Raw genomic sequence first — 22696 nt, 5'->3', positions numbered from 1 at the left:
CAAGGAGAAATAAATACATGAGAATTTCCAATTATTAAGAAGTTTGAGTTGCATGAAGTAATTCTATGTCTAAACAAAATCCGTGCACTATAGACTGATTAAGATGCTGTTATAGTGTTGTAGTACTCTTGTATAATGTAACATAGACTTAAAAAGAGAGGCATGCTGCACTGGCACTGGGGAGGAGAAAGGATGTATGGCAAAACTTAGGAAAACTTGATTTGTCTGGGTAAAACATTGAACTCAGTATGGGACTGTTTAAGTGTTTTATTAATTCTTTGAAGAATATGCCTTCGTTATTTCCCTGCTGGTCTTGGCCCTTCTCCTGTTTTCTTTCACTGCTGCTTGGGGGTTTTTGTGGGCTAGAGAGTTTGGACCTCTTGAAAAGGTCAGAAAAAGCTCAGATTTCTTCCCTACTAATCTTGGGCTGGCATAAGATTTCCTAACTGCAGCCAGCAATATCAGGAGTGTTGGACACTTCTTGACTTAAAAAATTGGCAGGTTGGAGAAGATGAGGAAGAATAATTGATTAAAGTTTCCTACTCCTGTTTATAAAAATGTGAATTGGGCTCTACTGTTTTCAGAGGAGTTTATCATTACAAAAATACTTGCTTCTGCTGTACCATGATGAGTAGGGAGGAGGGTGGCCTGCTGAAATTCCGGATTATTCGATTGACAGTTTGCTGAGCTGTATTTCTGGTAGTGCTGACTCTGGTCCATGAGAGGGACAGAAATAGAGAGAAAGCCCTTAGTAGCCTGTCTGCACTCAACGGCCCAGTCAGGCCGATGTTTTGAGGTACCCCTGTATGTGATTGCAGGGTGGCATGAGAACAAGTCCAACAATGTGGAAAAAAGGCAGTGTATCCTAGACATATTTTGCAAACCCTGGTGGAAGGCCCCTCAAAAATGCTGTCAAGCTGTTTGAAGGCATCTAAGAGATTTTTCCTGTTCTGAAGCTTGCATTCCTAGGAGAAGAATGGCCATTTTTCCTTCGTTCTTCAGAAAATGTTAAGTTCTGATGCCCCAAGACTGAAAAAAGTAACTTTGTTCAGGTGTGACATCAAGGTGGATTGCTTTAAACTGGGACAGTGGCTAATAAACCAGTATGCTATGATCTTTATTCTTATGCAGGTGTTTTGTATACATGTATTTATATATATTATATATTTCATCAGAATGTTTGATAAATATATCTGCATAGACTTGATTATTGTAAAAGTTCTCATTTGATTTAGCTGAATACTCAGGCACCTCTTTAGGTATATTTCTGGTTTCTGTTTGTAATGCATTGTTTTATGATACAGGGAATTCTGCATATCTGAGGTGAGTTGCTTCTGGCCACTGTCTCTCCAAACAACAGAATTCGAACCTGTATTTGGATGTCCATATTCACAACTGTGGTGGAGTAAGGAATTTTAGCCCTAGAGTCCTTTGTGCTAGTATGGGTAGCGCTGGCATTTATGTGGATGTTGTAGTGGTGTAATAGTTGCGGATATTAGTTCTGTATTAGCAGTTCTGGCGCAAGACTTAGGCCGTTTAAGGACCTAGTTAAAACTGTTGTGTATATCAGTCAGCTGTTGAGTTTCGCCTTTTGGTACTGATGAATGCAAAGTTTGAACTAGAAAAAAAAAAGCTTGTTTTGACAAGTGAAATGTTGCATAGATCACATGTGAGTGTATACATAGCAGATGCTTTGATCAGGAAATATGTGCTTTGTTAGTTGCCGGCAGCAGGAGCACTAACTTAATATGCTGTGTTTTTCTGTCTCTGGAAGGATAAAGTGAAGTGTCTTAATATAACTAGAAATGAAGTTGGTGGTGAGAGTGAAATATTCTGAAACCGTCATTGGGAAGCACTGCATACCAATTTGCTCAGCATCCAGCTGAATCATCAGCATGAGTTCTCAATGACCTCAGCCCCTTGCTCAGCATTGTAGTCTTTTTGGAAAAGGGAGGGAAATATGAAAACATCTCCATTCTTCAAATTTTGTTGAATTGTAACTCAGTGACAATGAAGTATTACATTAAATGATCCACATATGGTTTAAATAAACAGCCAAAGAAAGTAATATACCTTTATGTTGACTATTCCATTAAAACCTATTTTTTCTTTTATACATGATATATGGAGTTGAAATGTCATGTGTTGGCTGTGCTGGCTGTTACACCAGTTAATAGTTTGCCATACAACCCTGTTTTCAACAGCTTATTTCTTTGGACAATTCAGCTGTTCAGGATGTAGCTTTCTATGCCAGGTACCTGTTCCAGGTTGAAATTTTAGGAGTTGCTCTTTTTGAGAACAAGATGGAGAAAAACTACATTTTACCTAGCTAAACACACAGTTGTATGTGAAATGAGTGGCTGTTGCTCCTTCTGTGGTTTGGAGTAAGGACTTGAAATATACAAGGAATCTCAAGAGTGTTCCTTCTATTGTGTTCCTAGACCATCAGCTAAACAATGTTACTAGACTCCAAAATTAAAAACTCTTGTGTGGTTCTACTTGGTCCTTCTACTGCAGTGGTGCAGGTGACAGCTCTTGCCAAAAGGTACATGTCACTGTGCCTCTCTGGCAAGTAAGAACTGTAGTTTTGTCTGTAGAATGAATAAGAAAAGGATTAATAGTCCTTTCTTGCAGGTTGGTTGGTTGGTTGTTATCTGGGAACAACTAAGGGCTTAATTCTGCCTTCACATATCTGTTGCAGAGTCTCCATGAAATTAGTGCTTTCAAAATATTAGAAATTAGGCTTTCAAAGTAAAACTGCCAGTCAATGTAAGATTAAGGGGGAAAATTATCAACAAACTAATATAAGCAAAGAACTGAATTATTTTCACTTTAATTAATAACACTACAAAAGGGTGTTTGTGGTGCTTCAGTATTGATCTTGCTGGAAGCCTCTGATAGCGCTTGGAATAGGGCATAATGTTAATTGGAAAGCAGAAAAAACCCCTTGTAGTAAATACAGCTGCTTTTACAGGGGAACACTGGCAACCAGCAGTGTCACTGTATTCAGGTATTGGGAAATCAGTGTAAGACCTGTAACGGTGTGGCAACTTTTGGGGAATAATTATCTGTTACAGTATCCTTTATCCTTTTTGCTACAAAAGCAACTTTCAGTGGTTGTTAAACTGCATGGATTAATTTATGTGGTCACTTTAATATTTTGCCTTTCAAAAAAAGCTGTAGAGTTTATCAATCTGATCATATCGCTTGTATGTACTGGACTGTTTGTATTTGCCAAGTTTGTTCATAGACTAATAGAATAATTTAGGTTGGAAAGGACCTTTGAGATAACCAAGTCCAACTGTTAACCTAGCACTGCCAAGTTGATAACTAAACCGTGTCCCTAAGCACCACATCTACACGCCTTTTAAATACCTCCAGGAATGGTGACTCTACTGCTTCCCTGGGCAGCCTGTTCCAATGCTTGACAACCGTTTTGGTGAAGAAATTTTTCCGAATATCCAATCTAAACCTTCCTTGGTGCAACATGGAACCATTTTCTCTTCTTCTGTTGCTTGTTACCTGGGAGAAGAGGCCAACACCCCCCTCACTACAAACCTCCTTTCAGGTAGTTGTAGAGAGTGATAAGATCTCCCCAGAGTCTCCTTTTGTCCAGCCTAAACAACCCCAGTTTCCTCAGCCACTCCTCACAGGACTTGTGCTCTGGACTCTTCACCAGCTTCATTGCCCTTCATCCAGGTTAACAAAGGTACTTGGTCATAGCACTGACTAGTCAGTCGAGAGTGTTGCGGTGGGGGAAGTGAGAGCTGCCTTTTGGAGCATGCAGTAAACCTATCCCTTCTTCCCTATTAAATTGAGTTTTCAGGGTAAATTAATATAGTCAAAGCATGAGTTCAGGTGTATGGCAGACCTCTTAGACCCTAGAGAGGCCTGTGAGATTACACTGCAAGAGATGTAAGATTTTTATAGCTGTATGTTATTCAGGGAGGCAAGCAACACTTATAGATGCTTCTGGCCTACTCTTCAAATTGAGGGATTTTGGGGAAGATATTTCCTTCCTCACTGCTTTTCTACTTTCTTGAAATAACATGTGTCCCTAAGTTCGCAGAAAGGAGACATGCCTCTAGGGCAGTTAAGTGCAGGAAGTTCAGATGGTAGGGTGTGAATTTCTAGAAAAGACTAGGGGAAAGGCCACTTTCGGACTGTACTCAATCTAGCCAATAAAATTTCATCTATATGGCATGTCTTTCTGCAATAGAAGAATTGAAGAAAGTTGCTTTTGAATTACACATCCTGAAAAGTATTGATTTGTAAGGCTGAGGCTGTGTATGCTTTGAATTTTAATGTGCCTCTCCTTTCTCTCTTTCTAGCTGGAATGCTCGCTGCTTTCCCTGCAGGATTATAAACTTTGATATTCAGAAGAGCAAAACTGAAAGATGCCATCTGAGAGGTGCCTGAGGTATAGTACTTGGTAGCGTGTAAGAAGTTGTTCACATGTAGGATGGTGTTTACCAAATCAGGTAACAGAAAGTAGAAATGTGAAACTAATGGTTTTGTTCATTAGATAGGAATTCACATTATTAAATACATATCCATGTTATAGTCTGCAAAATATTACTTTCTTGTTGCCACTTGCCTCTAGCAAAGGGAAGCATGCCTGGGATTGATTTGGGAGCCATAGTTTCTTCATATGTTATCTTCTTTATGCCTTTGTCTATACTTGGAATTTTTTATTGTGGTAGCAACTGGCATTTTACATTCATGCACCTGAACTGGTGGCTGGTGATCATTTGTGTGTATAGTGTTCAACTATTCAGGACTATTTCAGTCCTTTGAAATGGCTCCAAAGCGTTCTTTCCAAGAATCTCCCAATCTCTTTCCCTCTTGAAGAATCTTATTCATATATATGTACTTGCCAGTGTAGCCTTTCTCATTTATTTGCATTGTCCATTGTGTCATCAGAGAGTTTGTTATTTATAGTTTAATTAGTTTCTGGGAGCACTTTCAGGCAGAACACTCAGCAGAATTTATCAGTCTAGCTGCTTTTCTGCAGAACCTTGCACTAGTCTGATATGCTGCTGTTTTACAGAGTAGTTAACACTCATGGGCTGTTATGGGAGCTCAGACACCTACCTGATGATATTAATGGGACATCATATCATTCCAGTTGTGTTTTATCAACTAACAGTATCACTACCAGGTGGCCACGTTATGTTTATGAGTCAGTGCTTTCTCATTCATAAATTCCAGTTAAATTGCCTTGCATATGTACACATTCTTCATATGTTGTTAATGCAAGGGTTAAAGGCAATTGATTTTCCATTTGAATGGAAATGGTCATTGAATTGAAAAGAGGATTATGATAGACTTCAATTTAAAGTCTATCACAGGTGCCTGATTTTGTGTGTGTGTATGTATATATTCACACACGTGTGTATAAAATTTCCCCACAAAAATTACCCTTGTACCTTGTCCCTCTGATCTGTTTTCTGTGGAGTGAAATAGTCCTTTTTTTGTGGAAAAGGACTTTGGCCTCTGAATGATGATGAAAAAAGCAATGTAGGAATGTAGGTCTTGGTTCACAACATCGGGTGAGGGGCTAATAAAAACAGAAATAAAGAGATGCCATCTCTAGGTATAACTAGCTTTTTATACTTGCACTAATTTGATTTAGTCACTTTGCTGTAGAAATTACAGAAGAGAAGTAATTGTTAGAAATAATTCCCTTGTATTTTAACAAGTTACATTTCTTGAAAATTGTCATTTAGAATATCAGTGGGATTCCACAAACAGAACAGCTGAAGGAAAAAGAATCGTTTGAATGCATCAGTTTGAAATGTATGTAGGGTATGTCCATGTGTGAAACCTAAACTATGAGAGAGGGTATGAAATTCAGATACGTGTTATTCCTGTGTAATTCCACTTTGGCTTGCCGCCTTCTAGAATTAATGTCTTAGTCCTTGTTCTTTTAAAAATATTAGCTTAGATTAGAGCAAACAATCTGCCAGGCAGGTCTGCATTAGTTGACAGATGCCCAAAGTGCAGGAGTGGGAAAGGCAGTACAGAGAGTGTGTGTTGCTGGGAAAAAGGAGAATATAGCAGCCACACAGCTGCTGCGTAGTATGTGTATGGAGTGAGTTACATGATTGTAGTGGAAAGTCAATGGCTTATTTACCCCTTAATAAAAAAAAAAAAAATTATATTTTGATTTACTCAGGAATCATTCTCTTGAAACTCACCTTCAGTAAAAACCTAGATTCTTGGGCAATAAAAATTGCTTTAGTCTCACGGACTTCAAATAAACTGCATTGTTTTGTGCCAAAGAGGATTTGCAGATTTGTTTGATTTGTTTCTCTTTGCATCAACGGTTACATTGTCTCTTCTACTGTAGAGTAAGAAACTGCAATCAGACAGTCTTAGGCTGGATGAGATGGAAATTTGTATTCATACATATTCACAGGTGGTAGAAGGCCTCAGCATATTAAAACCAAGCACACATCCCTCCCCCAACACAAAACAAACAGAAAAACCCCACAACACTTTGTAAATGTGAATGACCTGAAATCAGTAATGCAGTATATGAGACCTAAGCAGGCCATCTAACATTAGTCTTCATCCTTTCTAGTAGGACCAGTAGGACATACATACATACATACAGTTTTTCACTAATGCGTCAGTTTGAGTTTTCTGTCATTCCATTGACTTCGGCCCTTTGTTCTTCTCACTTAATTCTAAAATTATTCTGAATTAATCCTAAGAGTCCAGCTGGCTTCCAGTGCAGCAAATGAAAATCAGACCAGTTGAGGTCTTTAAATTCAAGTATATAATCAGGTTTCCTAATACTTTTGTTTTGCTGAGCTTTTCTTGTTATGTCTATACCATGTAATAATTTTTGCCTGACAGGGTTCATGACTTTTTTTTCTTTCCAAGAATTATCAAACAGTCTTGTCAGAAATATTGAAGAACTTTTTCTAAGGGAGAACCTGCTTATTTCCTACAGTTTTTTGACAAAATCTTTCTCCTTTTGCCTCCCAGCGTTCAGGAAATGCTGACAGGTCAGAGGCTTTGTCAGTCCAGCTCACATAACGATGCTGTCCTGGCAGCCCTGAACCAACAAAGAAGTGATGGCATACTATGTGATATCACACTTATTGCTGAAGAGCAGAAATTCCACGCACATAAAGCAGTCCTGGCAGCCTGCAGTGACTACTTCCGAGTAAGTGCAAAGACTTTTTTTTTTTTTTTTTTTTTTTTTTTTTTTTTTTTACTATAATAATATTAAAAATTATTGAGGAGGGACAGGGCAGGGATGGTATAGATACTATACTGAACAAACTTTAAATCTGAGCCTGTGGAAAATTCAGGACTATTGCACATTCAGTAGAGTACACAACTTCAAATATCCGCATGCATGTCATAGGAAAGAGATGTTAAGATTATTAAGGTGTTTTTAGTATTATTTATGATTAGTCCTCCTCCATCACTTAATAGAGAGAGGCAATACACATTTGCCTGTGAATCTTATGCCCCAGTAAAGTCAGAAAGTGGAAGATTTTCAGAGCCTTGGGCGACATGGTCCAGTTTGAGGTGTCCCTGCCCATGGCAGGTTTGGAACTAGATGATCTTAAGGTCCTTTCCAACCCTAACTATTCTATGATTCTATGATTTTTTTTTTTATTTTTTTTTTTAATTTTTTTTGTAGGGCACGTACGTCTGAGACAGTTGTGATTAGAGCATGGAAGAATGGGCACAGGGAGTTTGAGTGTTAATAAATGCAATTTAAGTAAGCTCAAAAGTGGCTTTTTGTAGGGATGTAAATGGTTACTGTCAACGAGGGAGTTACAGTAATTTCTTAAGGGTAGTAAAACATTTTCAGAAACAAGCATTTCTGAAATGTAAAGATTAAAATATTCCTTGTGAAATCTAATTCAAACACTCAGCATGGAAAATTTAACCCAGGTGCTAAAATTGGGGTAACTGGAAAATTGAGGTTTCTAATAGGAAGAGTATTCTTCATATGAAGCAATTGTACTAACCTTCATTATAATGCACCAGTGCAAAATGTTGGACTGTCTATAGCTCTTCAGTTGACTGGTGTTTCTAAGCATGAGTCATCCTATAGTTATTCAGAGAGTAAAGCTGAAATTAATTTAAAGGTCTGTTTTCTCTAACAAAGTAAGTTTATTTAATATTTTGCCTGCACTGTAATTGCATGCTACAAACTCTTATGGTGACCTTTTTGTTTTGTTACAATAGTAATACAGGCTATGGCAACTGTTCTATATCCTTAATTACCTGAGCAGTATTTTTATCTTCCTGTCAACTCTGTCTCTCTCTTTTGGTTAGAATTGAGAGTTAATTTAGTCTGTGTGCTTCAGAAATATTGTTAACCTTGATGTTACTTTCGCTGTGATGATGGTGAGCCAATTGATAGCTGTTTTTTCAAGCCTGTCTGCATGCTTATGTGTTCGGTTGCTGCTGACTTTGTACTACCGTAGCTGCTAATGTTGCTTTGTCATGGTGCCCTGGCCTGCTGTAACACAGATTGTTTACCACTTTTTTCCTTTTATCCCAGTGCACAGAGAGGGATTTGGGAGCTTTCTAGCTCTAGCAAGTGCTATATATACTTGTTGATGATAGATATACTACAGGGCTGCTGTTCTGGTTTGATTTAAATATTTTAATAAGGGTGTCATATAATTCCTCTGCACCTGTGATGTATGTTGCTTCAAGAGGTCATCATACCCTGTGCACAGAAACATCGTAGAGTGGGCAGCTGTACCCACTGTTCAAGCAGTGTGGTAGGACAGCTTCTACCTTGGTCACTTATGGATTGATCGCAAGGTTTTGAGGCACTGTGACTCGCCTTGTTATTTCCAATTGAGTTACTTGGTATTTGCTGGACAGTTATTGCAAATTAAAATCTTAATGCCCTACAGAAAAGAAAAAACCAAACCAAACCCAACAGTTTTACCATAGATCAAATTGCTAATTGCTATGTAAATCTTTTCCTATTAAAAAAATCCTGAGAGAATGATCAATGCAGTATTTAGTAATTTGGTCTGCCTCAAAATTGTTCTAATTTGCTACGACATATTCTTTAGACTTTAGATATCAGCTATAAATATGGAACTCATGCTATCTGAAATCTGCCAAACCATTTCTATTATTAATGGACAAAAAGCCTTGTTAGAAAATTGTGAAATGAGATTTATGTTCTGTAGGAAGATGGCAAAAGTTACTATATGCTTTATTCCTGATTCTAATAATGTAAAAAAAGCAAGAGTTGATTAAAAAGTAGAAATGTTTTGTATTTAAACTGAGATTATTAATGTTTTTATATCTAGGGGGATTTTGCCTAATTTGGGCTATCCGAGTATTGATTTTCAAAGATTTAGGAGAATGATGCTAAGCTTCATTCAGAGTCAGTGAAGAGAAACAGGCATTTCCAGAGGATGATAAAGGAGGATAAAAGATTTATTTAGAATGAAATGAATGACCATCTGGAAGTGCCAGATCTTTCTCCACTGGCTGTAAAGACCAGACTCACATGTTTCGTATTTAGATGCTAATATTACATAAAATGATTTCTACCCTTAGTTTTTCCTGGATTTTCTTGGAGGAATTTTTGCCCAAACCTTGCAGGTTTTCTAGCCCTGAAGTCATTTATGAAGAAGTCATTGCCATGGAAAGCTTACCTTTCACTAATTTTTGTGAGATGTAAGCACAGGACTGCAGTGGTTGAGATTCTGGGAACATCAGATGTTGGAGTTGCCTTGAATAAAACTAAGATGGTACCGCTATACATCAGTGTGACACACAGAACTTGCCTACCATAGTTTGTGCTTGCTATGGCGCAAAGATTTGATTAGTATATCAGCCTATGTTCAGCTCTATCTGGAGAGGCTGTCACCCAATTCTTATATTCTCACAGATTACTCCAGAAATATGTTCAATTCTACACAGGGGTCTATCAGAATGAATCATGGTTATTTTTTATTTTTTTCTTTTTTTCCCTTTGTTATCTCTTTTTTTGCCAGTAAACCAGCTTGTACACGAGACTGGATATCTGCTTTCTACAGAGCCTTTTTAAGGTTTTTTACATGTTCTGTATCTATTTTGATTTAGATAGAGCTACTTCTAGAATTGTGGTGTTTATTTTTTTTTTTCTTGATGAGAATAACAAATCAGCTGAGCAGCATAATTTTTTTTTTTTTTCCAAATTGCCACTTCTTTCTTTCTTTTACTGCAAACAAAAGTTTGTTAACACTGTAGAAGGGTAACTAAATATGTGTCATGTTACAGAGGGAATGGGAGCCATTTTATGTGGAAGAGCAGAGGTGGTCAAACAGCTTGCCTGATCAGTTTTTCTTTGAGGTTATAGTCTGAAATAAAATTTTCATTTGTTTATCTAAGACAAGCAGGAGACCTGAGCTTCAGCAAGATACTAAGGGCCAGCCTTCTAGGGTAGCAGCCTGCCATCCTTTCTTCCAGTTGATACAGTCTTGTAGTTCCAGCTATGCAGAAACACTGGAATTTAAATCCTAAGTATAGCACCTGATTTGAGAATTTGTTACATTTGTACACAAAAACGGTGTGGGTTTCTTTTTCTCTAAGAAAAAAATCCCTTAGGAAATTGCACAGAAAGACTGCATTAAAAATACAGTTAAACTGCAAGATTAGAAAACCCTTGAAAATTAGGTTTTCTATTTATTTTCTCTCTCAGAAGGAACTCTTCTTTCAAAATGAGCTAAGGAATGTAGTAGTTAGCTCCATGCCCTAAAAGATTCGTATAATGAACAGTAAACATAGGTATTCTTATGAATTCTTTTTTAAGCAACAAACAGCATTTTAGGCAAACTTTTCCATATGACATGCTGTCTATTGCAGGGAGACAAGGCAGTTGAGTTAGCGAGTATGTGTGCATTGTGATAACTCTTGCAAGCTAAGTCATTTCCAATTAAAAGATTCTTTTTCTTTTTTCCCCTCTGGGAGCAAAATGAAATGTTACTGCATGACTTCATTAGTAGGCATTTACAGTGTTGGCAGGTGATTATATAACCTCAAAATTTTCTTGTACAAAATGCATTGGTTTTCCAGTCAGAACAACTTTCTTCTTCCTTATTTTTCATTTGAGTGGGTTTATAGTCACAGGACTTTGATCTTTCTCAAAAAGATGCAGATTTTCCATGTAATCTGAATGAACAAAATTATATCTATTTCCTGGGATAGATTTTAAAATGTCAATAATATTCTTTCCTCCGTCCCCCCCATGATTCTTCTTGGAAGAATCTTTCTTCTCTGAAATGAACTAGTAGATATAAATTTTGCATATAGACTTTGCTAGTGTAACTGACATAGTTGATTCTTAAGTGGTTTCTTTTCAGGCTTTTTCTGTGCTGTCTTTCCTCCCTGTCAACAGATAGTTTCTCCCTGTATACACACCGCTGCTGATTGTTCGTATTTGCAATATATGATGTTTCTTGGTAAGGTTAGAGAACTAATGTTTAGAAAGAAATCCCTGAGGTATGAAAGGCTGTATGATGCAATAGCTTTCTAGGTCTCCTTACATGAATCATAAAGAGGAAAAGGCTCTCCCTAACCTGTCTTCAGGTTAGATCTAAGGACTGGGATCTGAGAAATCACAATTACTTTTGCTTTTGCAGTATAACGTGGTTTTGTCTTTCAGTATTTTACCAGTGAGGTACACGTACCAAACAAATGGCATTTTCCTTGCTATTGTACCCTGGGAGTGCTGCTACTTAGAAATTGTCTTTCCAGATAACATTTAAAAATGTTTTTTCCACTGGTCCAAATGAACTCTATTCTTCTAGTAATACCTAGTCATTACTGAGACTTTTGCGCCAAAAGATGCTCGTATCCTCACTTTTAGCTTCTTCTGTAGGTTGAGAAATACATCCTCTTCTTATATGGCTAAACTTTTCCTGCGATCACTTTAATTTCGTTTGTTGAGAAACAAGAACTCAGTGCTGTTTCTTCTCATTAGGGAAAAACCCCATAAACTTCCCTAAAATAAGAAGAGGCCTGGATTTTTTTTCTCTTTCAAAGTTGTACTCCTAGCGTAATGCAAAGGTTTAAATACAGGTTAGAGTTTTGTTACTAATTATTCAGTAATCCAGTTACAGTTGAATGTAAAGAAAACAACACATTCCCTCTTCTAAAATATTTTTTGATTGTAGGCATTGTCAATGGTTTTGCTAAGTTTAATCAAATCATTGGAAGCAATGTAGCATGGACAAGTGTAGGGGTGGCTTGTGTAGAAAAAGTTTTAGATAAATATTGCATCTGAAGTATACACAAAAATGGATTGCAAATGTTTTAAACCTTTGTAAATAAGTATTGTAATATTCTTTCAAAGTGGAATACATGCAAGAATTCATGTACGGGAGTATATCTGTGTCATTTTACTTGGGGTACGGGAGTATATCTGTGTTATTTTACTTGGTTCATTCTTTATCTCTGCAATTAATGGGTTTTTATTCTGTGAGTCTATGAAGCAATTTTCCTTTGCTGCAGACAGAATTCCCACAGCTCAGCAATGTGGGTGCTATTAAAAACGTTTACAAGATCTTCTCTCTTCTGAATTCTATTTTTGAATTCCCAACAGTCGTTATGCTGTTGGAGTAAATATGTTCCTGTTGCAATTCTCATTGTATGTAAATGAGTTATTTGCAGGTCTGCCACTGTGGGATGACAGACAAAATGGTGTTTTATTCTCTGAGCTATCCTCTTGATTATTTTTTTTCTTTTTCTTTTTTGAAGTCCTTATATGGTAGGTAAGTGCACCATGAGTAAGTATGGCAGAATCAATTCTGCGGTTAGTGAGATAGGCCATAGGAGACTGTATCTCATTGCCGCAAATTAATTTAGTGTTGTAAAAACATATGGTGTTTGCTTACTATTCAGCTGATACATTTTCTCAGTTTAAAAGCGGGACAGAAGGGAATCAATGCAGCCCGGTTGCTGTAATTGCCAATTTTCTTTACCATCTTTGCTTGCTCCAAGCTACCTTGGTTCAATTTTTCAGTGCTTCTAAACAAAGTGTTCTGGAGGTGGGTTGCGCTCAGCTGCGATTTCTGTGTTGCTAAGTGTCTGCCCATCCAAAGACAATTTATTGGGGCAGGTTTGTGGTAGAGAACTGTTTCATGCCTATTTTCTTCTCAGTCCCTATAGTCTGCTGAAGAAGTCTTATATTTTAGAACATCGTTGGGTGCAGTAGACACTCCTATATTTTGCAGTCTCCATCAGTGTCTTCCTACACAACCTCAGGAGAAATTAAAGCTATTAATCTGTGGGTGTAGTGAAGCTGAAAGTACCATAGTGAATTATTTGGGCACGAATACACAAGCACAGGCTACAAGCACAAATACAGGCTAGGTGGAGAATGAATAGAAAGCAGCCCTGAGGAGAAAGACTTGGGGGGTGTTGGTTAACAGAAAGCTCAACATGACTTGGCAATGTATGCTCACAACCCAGAAAGCCAACTGTATGCTGGGCTGCACCAAAAGGAGCGTGACCAGCAGGTTGAGGGAGATGATTCTCCCTATCTACACCGTTCTTGTGAGATCCCACCTGGAGTACTGTGTGCAGCTCTGGTGCCCCCAACATAATAAGGACAGGGACCTGTTGAGAGTGTGTCCAGATGAAGGCTGCAAAGATGATCAGAGGCTGGAGCACCTCTCCTGTAAAGACAGGCTGAGAGAGTAGGGCTTGTTCAGCCTGGAGAAGAGAAGGCTCCAGGGAGACCTTATAACAGCTTTCCAGTACCTAAGGGGGGCCTACAAGAAAGCTCGAGAGGGACTTTTTACAAGAGCATGTAATGACAAGATAAGGTGTAATGGCTTTAAATTGAAAGAGAGTAGATTTAGATTAGATATTAGGAAGAAATTCTTCACTATGAGTGTGCTGAGGCATTGCAATAGGTTGATCAGAGAAGTTGCCCCATCCATCCCTGGCAGTGTTCAAGGCCAGGCTGTACAGGGCTTTGAACAGCTTGGTCTAGTGGAAGGTGTCCGTGCCCATGGCGGGGGGTTGGAACTAGATGATCTTTAAAGGTCTTTTCGAACCCAAACCATTCTATGATTTGAGCAGCATGTCACGTCTAGCTTCAGTGACTGGGACCTACATACCATTTTCATAACATGAGAAGTCTCCAAAGAAAGAGGCAAGACTGCTGAAGAGCTAAAAACACAATCCATATCACAGAATCATAGAATGGCTAGAGTTGGAAGGGACCTTAAATATTATCTAGTTCCAACCCTGCTGCCATGGGCAGGGACGCTTTGTACAGATAGCTGCTGTTAGGATGTTTTAACATTACTGAAATCTCTGGCTTTCTTTTGGGTGCTCCCTCAGGGTTTCTTTCGTTCCCCTTCATTTGTATAAGGAGAATCCCATCACAATGCATATACTTTCACCTCTTGTGTTGCACATCATGCTGGTTGGAAGTTTAGAGAAAATACTTTTCTTTAAACAAATCCTTCAATTGTTTGTCAACAGTGCAATTATTTCTATGCCCTGTTCACAACTTCATTTTAGTATATTGAAATGTGATTTTGGCTAGTTGAATTCATGTCGCTGTAGACTTTAATCTAGTAAAAGGTTGGATTTAAGAAGTGGAGCCTCTACATTTGACTGTCCTGAACAGCTTTGTAAAATGCTGCTGGTTGCTTATCTTTGGCAGGAGTTAATCTTCCTAAGTCAGCCTGTTTTCAGACTTAGACATCTAAAACCTCGGTAAGTCCCAATCCACTCTTACTGGATGACGTACCGTGCAAGTGGCGAATGAATTAAACTGCCTCTCATTCTATTGCTTAATAGGTAATGCCTCAAAAGAGAGATATGCCCTTAACAGCATTGGGTGAGAACTGTGTTGGATTATTAGCTAGTTGCTTTAGCAGTAACTGGTTTTGATGCCTGGAGAAAAAGAGTAAATCCAGGTTAAGTGTACTTGGTGTGTCTCTGAAAATTCCCCAGGTGTTTTCAGCTCAGAGGCATTTCCTGAGCAGGTGCGATTTCCTGTCTATTCAGCAACCCTAAGCAGGTCTTTCATCTAAGCTTTTATCCTCTTTCCCATTGAGCCTGTGTAGGATTTGCCATCCACTGTATTCTCTAACAAGGTGGCCCACTGCGTGATGTGTGAAGAACTACTTTTTTTTTCTGAATCTGATTTCCTCCAGTTTCCTTTGCTTCCTTCTAGTTCTTATTGTAAAAGACAATGAACCATCAGTTCCAAAGTAGTATTCTCATGCCACTCAATCATCTCTCTTCCTGGTTTGAAATTCCTGACATCCACATGTTACTCAAATGGAAGCTCTTCCATATGCTTGATGATCCTTTTTGCCCGTCTCTGAAGCTTTTACAGCTCTAGTATAACTTTTGTGAGATGAGGGTAAGAGAAATGCCTGCAGCAGTAGGCAAAGCATAGATTTCTGCATGGGCATAGGTTGATCTTGGTTTTCTTCTCTCTTGCTTAACAATTTCTAAGCTTTGATTACTTCTTTTTACTATGGCTGAGCACAGGGATGACTATTTCATGAAACTCTCATGTGCTAGTTTTATAGCTGCCATTTTAGAAACCAACCCCTCATCTTGTACAGTCCCGTTAGTTTATCACATTTTGCACATGTCCTTACTCCCTTGAATAGCTTTGCATCCACGATCTTTCTAGCTGCACTGCTCTTGCCCTTTTCCACATCTCTGCATATGTTAAACACCCCAGACTGAGGTGCTCCACTGGAATTATTGCTCCCTGTGAAAACTGGCCTGCTCTTTTCTTGTTCACTGTTTTTTATGTATTCAGTCATATACAGGCAAAGATCTCTTTTTCTCTTTTGCCTAGTTGTCTTCAAGGCCTTTGAAGGCCTTTGTCAAAAGCTTTTGCTATCCACTTTTTGGAAAAGTAATCTTTAGAGCCCAACGTAACATACTCTTCACCTGTAGGCTGCAGCTATTACTTTTATATGTATGAACAATTTTATGTTCGTGTGTGTATGTGTGCAGAAATGAAATTATCAATTACCATCTCCTTAGACATGTGGAGCCTTCTCAGCTACTGCCAAAAGAACCTGGCTTTCCAAGGTCATGGGCTACCAGCTCATGTACAACAAATGTACACAAAGCCCATGTGAAATCAAAATTACTGACTATTAGGATGCCTTGTGAAATGCATTTTCAGAAGCTCTCATACCTGCCACTTAAGGATTTACTTTACCTCCCCCTTAAGGATCTTGCCTTGGTTAAATTTCAACCAAGAAGGAGTATGTGTCAAGACTATAGAATTTATGAGAATAATTAAATTGATGTCATCTTGGTCTGTTGGTTTGGAGGGGGTTTGTTTGTTGGAGATAAAGGAAGAGCCAAAGACTACTAAAAATAAAATGACGATATGATTTTATAGGGAGATAGCTAATGAAGGGCAGAGCTCAGCTGCTGATGAAAGCTACTCTGACAAATGACTGCCATATTAACCCAAGCTTGGTTAGCTAAGTCATTCTTCTTTTATTTAGCATATTCACAGAATCACACAGAATAGTTTGGGTTGGAAGGGACACTCAAAGGTCATCACACACCCTCCACCCCACCCCCCTCATAATGAGCAGGGACATCTTCAACTAGATGAGGTTGCTCAGAACCACATCCAGCCTGGCCTTGAATGTCTCCAGGGGTGGTGTATCTGTATTGTTAGTGTTTAATTGTATTGTAGGTTTTATCAATAAAAGGATGCGGAAAACTGAAGAAAAATGGTTTTATTCTTTGATCTTAGTATGAAGCAATTTAATAAATATGTTAGTGGGAATTATGGGTATTTCTTTAGCAAAATTATGCTATAATCTCACTGGAAAGCAGGATTTCTAATAATGGAAAATAGGATTGTTTTAAAAGATGTGAAAGCTATCCAGTGCAAACCTTCATAAAATGAACTGTTTCAAATTTCAGCAGTAGGATTCTCACATAACAACTATGCTTTTACGATTAAGCTGCAGAATAAAAGATAATTGCCACAGTTTACTGTTGGTTAGAACATTTGGATGCCAGTGCCTAATGACATTTACATCACACTATAAATGGCTTCTTAAGAAGCTAATTATAATAATAACTAAGATTATGTTACTCCAGTTCTGTTAGATTAAGCCTTGCTGTACAACTATTTAGTTATAGCTCATATGCACTGAGGTGATAAAACTTGTCTTAATGGTACTGTATGAAGTATGCTTTTAAAAATAAGCCCCTTAAAGGTGTCAAAGTTTTGATCATAATTTTTCCCTGCAAAAATAAATCACAAGAAGCATTGCCTCCCTGAATGAAATGTCTTGTGGTAGTTAAAATGCTAACTCAAGAGCTAACTGACTTTTTTTTCCAGTTTTATTTTGGGCTTGCTTTTGATATCACTTGCTAAAATCATCAAAGGACAGGAACAATAGGATTATGCATTCACTGGGAAGCATTAAACCAATTTAAGCCAAAATTTGCAAATGTGACTCATACTTTTCTGTGCTTGACTGGAGATGCTGGAAAAAATGTGGCTTTAGTTATGCTGCTCCTTTTATGTACCAAAAGGCAGGCCTGCTTAAGAGTGACTATTGTTAGGACAGACTGTACATTAGTGCGGATTTATGCAGCCGTTTGCATGGCATTGTCCTTACAATTCCGTTTTCTTGCTTCTGCCACAATGAAAACAATGATTTTAGTATTCAGGACCACCTGTGATGATTCATTTATTTTGAAATATTGGAACTAATAAGGTTATTATGGCTGCAGTAGTTTACTCTTTTTTTTAATTATTCTGGTATGGGGTTGCACATGAAAAATTGTAGGATTATTGAGTTTTCTACAGCACAACTTCAGCTACTTTTGAGTATGTCTTTTTAGTGATGACGCAGCAACTCATTAGTAGTGTGCTACAATGTATCCTTCTTCTTTGTGTCATAAATGAAATTAGTGCATCTAGGCAGAAATTTGAGGAAGACACATTACACTGACTATTAAACCGACTATCCAAACATAAATAAGGTTTGATGCAGGTGCAGCCAAGAAGGCAACTTCTTAGAAACAAATGGTTATATTGTTTTTATTTTGGCTGGGACTGAAGACCCTGTGCATTATTACAAGCAAGAAAATGGCTTTGTTCTTGCTGAATTGCTCCCCCAAAACAGGAAAAAAATAATCACATCCTTAGGCCCTCTAAACAGTAGGCTAGATCTTTACTTCAATTTTCATTACTTATTTCTAAAGATACTAAGAAAATGATATCTTTTTATATTAACAGTGCAATGCAATGTATGCATTGCATGTATCATTGATTTGGTAAGGTCATGGGGGCTGTGTAATCATATATCACTGTCTGCCACTGCAATGTACTAAAGAAACACCAAAGGTTCAGTGGAATTTTCTTTGCAAACAGTACTGTATGTGAGACTTCAGTATGTGCATAAAACCGTATGTTTTGCTGCTGAGATTTTCTTTTATTTCTTCTCATTTCTTTAACTATATATTCCCTTAAACTGTGAATGATAGCTGACCTTTTCATTTTACAGGATTCATTTTAGTTGCTTGGCAAATGCTTAAAAAACAGTATTTAGGTAGATTTCATTGAGCAGATGAATTACGGCAGGCTCAGTTATCAGTGACTGACACTATGTGACATTTTCTCTCGGAGTTTATATAGAACTTTTTTCAGAAGAATCATGTAATGAGCCGCTTAATCACATTTCATGCCATTGGTATTGATAGATACGTTTTTCAGTGTGCAAGACTCCAAAGGACATGGCTGATGATTGACTTAGGATAGACATTTCCTTCCATTAAACTGGAAGGAAAACAAAGCAAAATATGACATGCCTAGGTAAGAGAAGAACAAGCCACATTTTTACATGCAGTAAAGAAACATTCACATAATAAATCGTTGTTTGGATAAGGATATTAGTTACTTGGATAATGGTAATACATTACCATTACATATCTAGAACATAGTTGATACTCAATGTGGACATCGTCATCTGTCAAAGTAGTGTTTTGACTCCTGTTAATACATTCTGAATATTTTCCTTTTTGTTGTGATAGGTGAAAACAGCAAAGAAGAAATAATATTGCTTAATGCAGTGAAGGGTTAGAACATGAAGTTAACACCTAATAGTAGTACAACAAAGGAGATTAAATAGATTATGATTTATTTATTTCTGTTACGTGAAGTCGGTTGCTATTTTTAGTACGAACTGCAAAGGAGAATGTTTTGGCCTGAAAGACCTTATAATAGTCCAAATAGATAAGACAGTCTCAGAATAGGATACTTAGAAGTTTGAGTGGCCTGTATATGATAGGCTTAGGTCCCAAATTAGGAAGAATGCATGACTGAGCTGTTCGATTGATGCCAGTAAGATTTCTCACAGGCTTAAAATTACATATACAGTAAAAATGTCTTGAGGTATCATATCATAACTGAGCTCCCTGAGCAGTGTAGGGAATTGATCCAAGATCTCTGAAGTGTTGGTTTACTTTCTTCATAGCTTTTCTGATGCCTGAGATAAGTATGATCAATTTTCTGTAAAGAAAAAGATGTGAAACAGGTGAATATAGAAGTGCATATACTGTGGGAAGTGAATTTGACTAAAACACTGCACTTAATGAAGATGCCTATCTGTTTTAAAAATAATTTTAAAGAGATCTCAAGCAACATAATTGTGGAATTGTGGAGGCAGAAATTTGAAATGACAATTCTGTTCTTCTAAACCAGTGAAACAATGCTAGGTAGTGTTAGTTACTTTCAGAATTCAGTGCAAGAAGATAAATAGCTAAGGAAAACCTTGGCTATGTCATGGATCAGTTCTTTACCAATTAGTTTGCTGAATAGATAGAACAGATGTTTAATCACTTTCAAACTTGTTGTAGTGGGGTTTTTTCAGCTGTAAGTATACATCTTTTTGTTTGTTTGTTTTTGTTTGTTTTTTTGTTTTTTTCATTTTCTTCAGACATGTTTCAGAATTGGGTGGGAAAGTTTGTTAAATAATTAACGTGACTACCAAACAAGTTGCTTGGTGCATTTTAATTTTTTCCTGTTGAGCTCAGCCTTAGTAATAAGAGGCTGAATGGGATGACATAGATACTTTAGGTTTAATTTATGGTAAGACTAATAAGAATTTTTTCCCATAATATTTGACCAGAGTGCTTACAAAACAGTTGATAACTAGTAAGAAAGAAAAAGTAAGAGTGATTCTTTTAACACAGTACTCTGTACTGACTTACAGATGAGAAAGCTCATGCATGTTGAGCTTAACTTGCTGTTAGTTCTTGTCTTCCTGGATGTTCATCTTTCTGAGTGTGGTGCAATGAAAGGAACTACAAGAATGCTGGTTCACTGTGCCAACTTTCCACTCTCCCTATCTGGTGGTGATTGTGAGGAAGGGCAGCAAATGCTTACACACTTTACAGTAGAGAATGTGTCAGATTCCTGGACAGGCACACAAGAACAACAGCTGGAGGTAAAGGCAGGCTCTTTCACATCAGTTGCAAAAGCTTTCCACTGCCAGTTAGTCAAGGATGAAAGGTGGCAGGGTAAGCTGAGTGGGAGGTGGACTGAGTTAAGATATATTGAGCAAAACAAGCTGAAAGCTTTGCTGAAACCCCATGAACATCATGTGAATGCAGCTTTTGATGGGAGTGATTCTAAAATATCCCAGGACTTTATTATTGTGCTTGCTATCCCTTGCTAAGTCTCTGGTTGAACAGAATTTGTGCCGGTCAGAGCTATGCCTTGGTGGGAGGACCAAATGTGCATTTTGTATTGTAGTGGACTTGGAACTAGGGCTGCTGTTGATTATCAAAACAGTGTTTAAGAAAAAGAGGGAGGAAATTTGGAAATGTTGCTCTTTGGGTTACTGAAGATTGCTGTAGTAAGCTCAGCTTACTTTCTGGTTTTGAAAGCTTAGATTTCTTTTGAAAGTTGCATTTAGAGTTGAATCAAAGAAAAGTAGATAATGATGCATGTCTCTTCACAGTCTTGCTGAGGGAACGTTGAGATATTTTAGAGGTAATAGCTATGCACTGGAACCACGTACTTTTACTCCTAGAAGAGCTAGGGTATTTCTTGAAGGCAGTCATTTAGATGGTCATTTGCTCATCTCTCATTTGGAACGCACCAGGAAAGTTGGCTAGGGGCTGGTGTAGCTGAAATAAAGGATGAGCATAAGAAGGTTAAGATAGGCAAATTGAAGGCATTTTGTGTGGATTCAGCCTCTCATAATTGGTGATCTGTAACTGTTTGGTTTTTTTTAAGACCCGCTCACCTCAGGCTTTTAAACTGGAAATGACTTTATATGAGTTCAGAGAAGTGGAAGAAAACTGTGGTTCTTATATATAGTAATTTGTCACAGGAAACAAACTTGCAGGTGCAACATTTCTCAGTTTATTATTGCTGTCATTGTTTGTAGCTTTCATTCGAGAAATACTCATCTTCAGAAGTTATTTTTCTCCTAAAATGAATACAGTAAAAGGACACAACTCAATCTTATCTCTTCGACTTTCATTCTTCAGTTCACTCAATCCTTTACTGTTAGGATTAAAGTTTTCACCTATTTTGGGCATCTAGGCTAGGCTAAGTGTTTAGGCTTCTTGTTCAGTTAGAGAAGAAAAGATACTTCATCCCAAGAAGTTCTGTAAATTGGTGCCTAAACATGCTTATTTCTATCTGTTGATTACCCAGAAAACACTTCTACTTATTTTTGTTATTTAGCTACCTAACTTCAGATACTGTTATTACAGGCTCTGATGACAATTTCCTCTCTTTTTCTGTCAAGTTTCCAGGTATTTTACCAGTTTCCCTTATATCCAGTATTTACCCCATTTATCATATTATTTTTCATTTAATGACTTTATTAATTTCCTTTAAATATCTTTTAAATGTGAAACTGGTTTTATACAGATCTAAATTAGAATCCAGGGGTACCTCAGTGTTCAAATATATTTATTTATTTATTTATTTTATTTATTTTTAATTCCCAGCAGAAAGCTTATAAAAGCTCGATAATAAGAATTCCAGTTTGTTTCCCCAGGTCATAGCAGTAAGTTACTTACAGTTTTGGTCACTGTATTTAGATTTTTTTTTAACAGCATAACCATTTGTTCTTTTTGTATGCATTTACCCATCTCCTGAGGCTGCGTATGTCTTGATTCTGTTTCTTGTCTTCAAAAGGCCACCAGTTGTGTGGAATTCACTGGAAGAGTTTACTTGTGTAAAATATCGTACAGCTTGGTTAAGTTGTTTTGTGATGATTTACTGCTTGCTATGCCTGACATGGCTGTAAGATTGATATGTAAAAATGAGGACAAGCTCGTTACTCTCATGGATATGGAACATCTGAGTAAGTAAGAAAATGACTCAAAGGCAAGGAGCTATTTTGTACCTCACCATTGTGACAGTGAGCAATTTTTATTTTGGGGATTCTGAATATCATCTTGTGTTTCTGTGACCCCGCTGTCTGTTCTTGAAGTTGTATGTTATTAAGGAGTCTGTACATGTTGCTGCAGTGCTGCCTGAGTGATAATATCAATCTATCTAGACTTTTTTTTTTTTATCTCATTTGTATTTATTTTAACAGTAAGATATTATTCTGATTTGGTGGTATTTTATACCTATCTTGCATTTTGCTTTTGAAAGGTAAGTAAAAAGCAGAAGCTGAGCATAGAAAGTTAGACTCGATGACTGTGCTAAGCATCTTCT

The 22696-nt window shown here is 37.5% G+C and overlaps 1 protein-coding gene across 5 annotated transcripts in view; it reads left to right on the top strand.

Annotated features, from left to right (window-relative positions):
* Window positions 1-22696, top strand: part of KLHL32 (kelch like family member 32) — a 117727-nt gene that overhangs the window by 19595 nt on the left and 75436 nt on the right. For 4 of the 5 annotated variants that reach the window (XM_030489477.1, XM_030489478.1, XM_030489479.1 and 1 more), the window contains exons 2-3: window positions 4332-4420; window positions 6997-7177. In XM_030489477.1, coding sequence (XP_030345337.1) covers window positions 4398-4420; window positions 6997-7177 — 204 coding nt within the window. In that variant the 5' untranslated portion in view covers window positions 4332-4397. Of the gene's footprint in view, window positions 1-4331; window positions 4482-6996; window positions 7178-22696 lie in introns of those variants that run through there. The other variant, XM_030489481.1, reaches the window with a different exon arrangement.

Source organism: Strigops habroptila, chromosome 6, assembly GCF_004027225.2.
Source record: "Strigops habroptila isolate Jane chromosome 6, bStrHab1.2.pri, whole genome shotgun sequence".
Lineage (NCBI taxonomy): Eukaryota > Metazoa > Chordata > Aves > Psittaciformes > Psittacidae > Strigops > Strigops habroptila.
The sequence above is the reverse complement of the archived record's forward strand: the minus strand, read 5'-3'. Positions and strand labels throughout refer to the sequence as shown.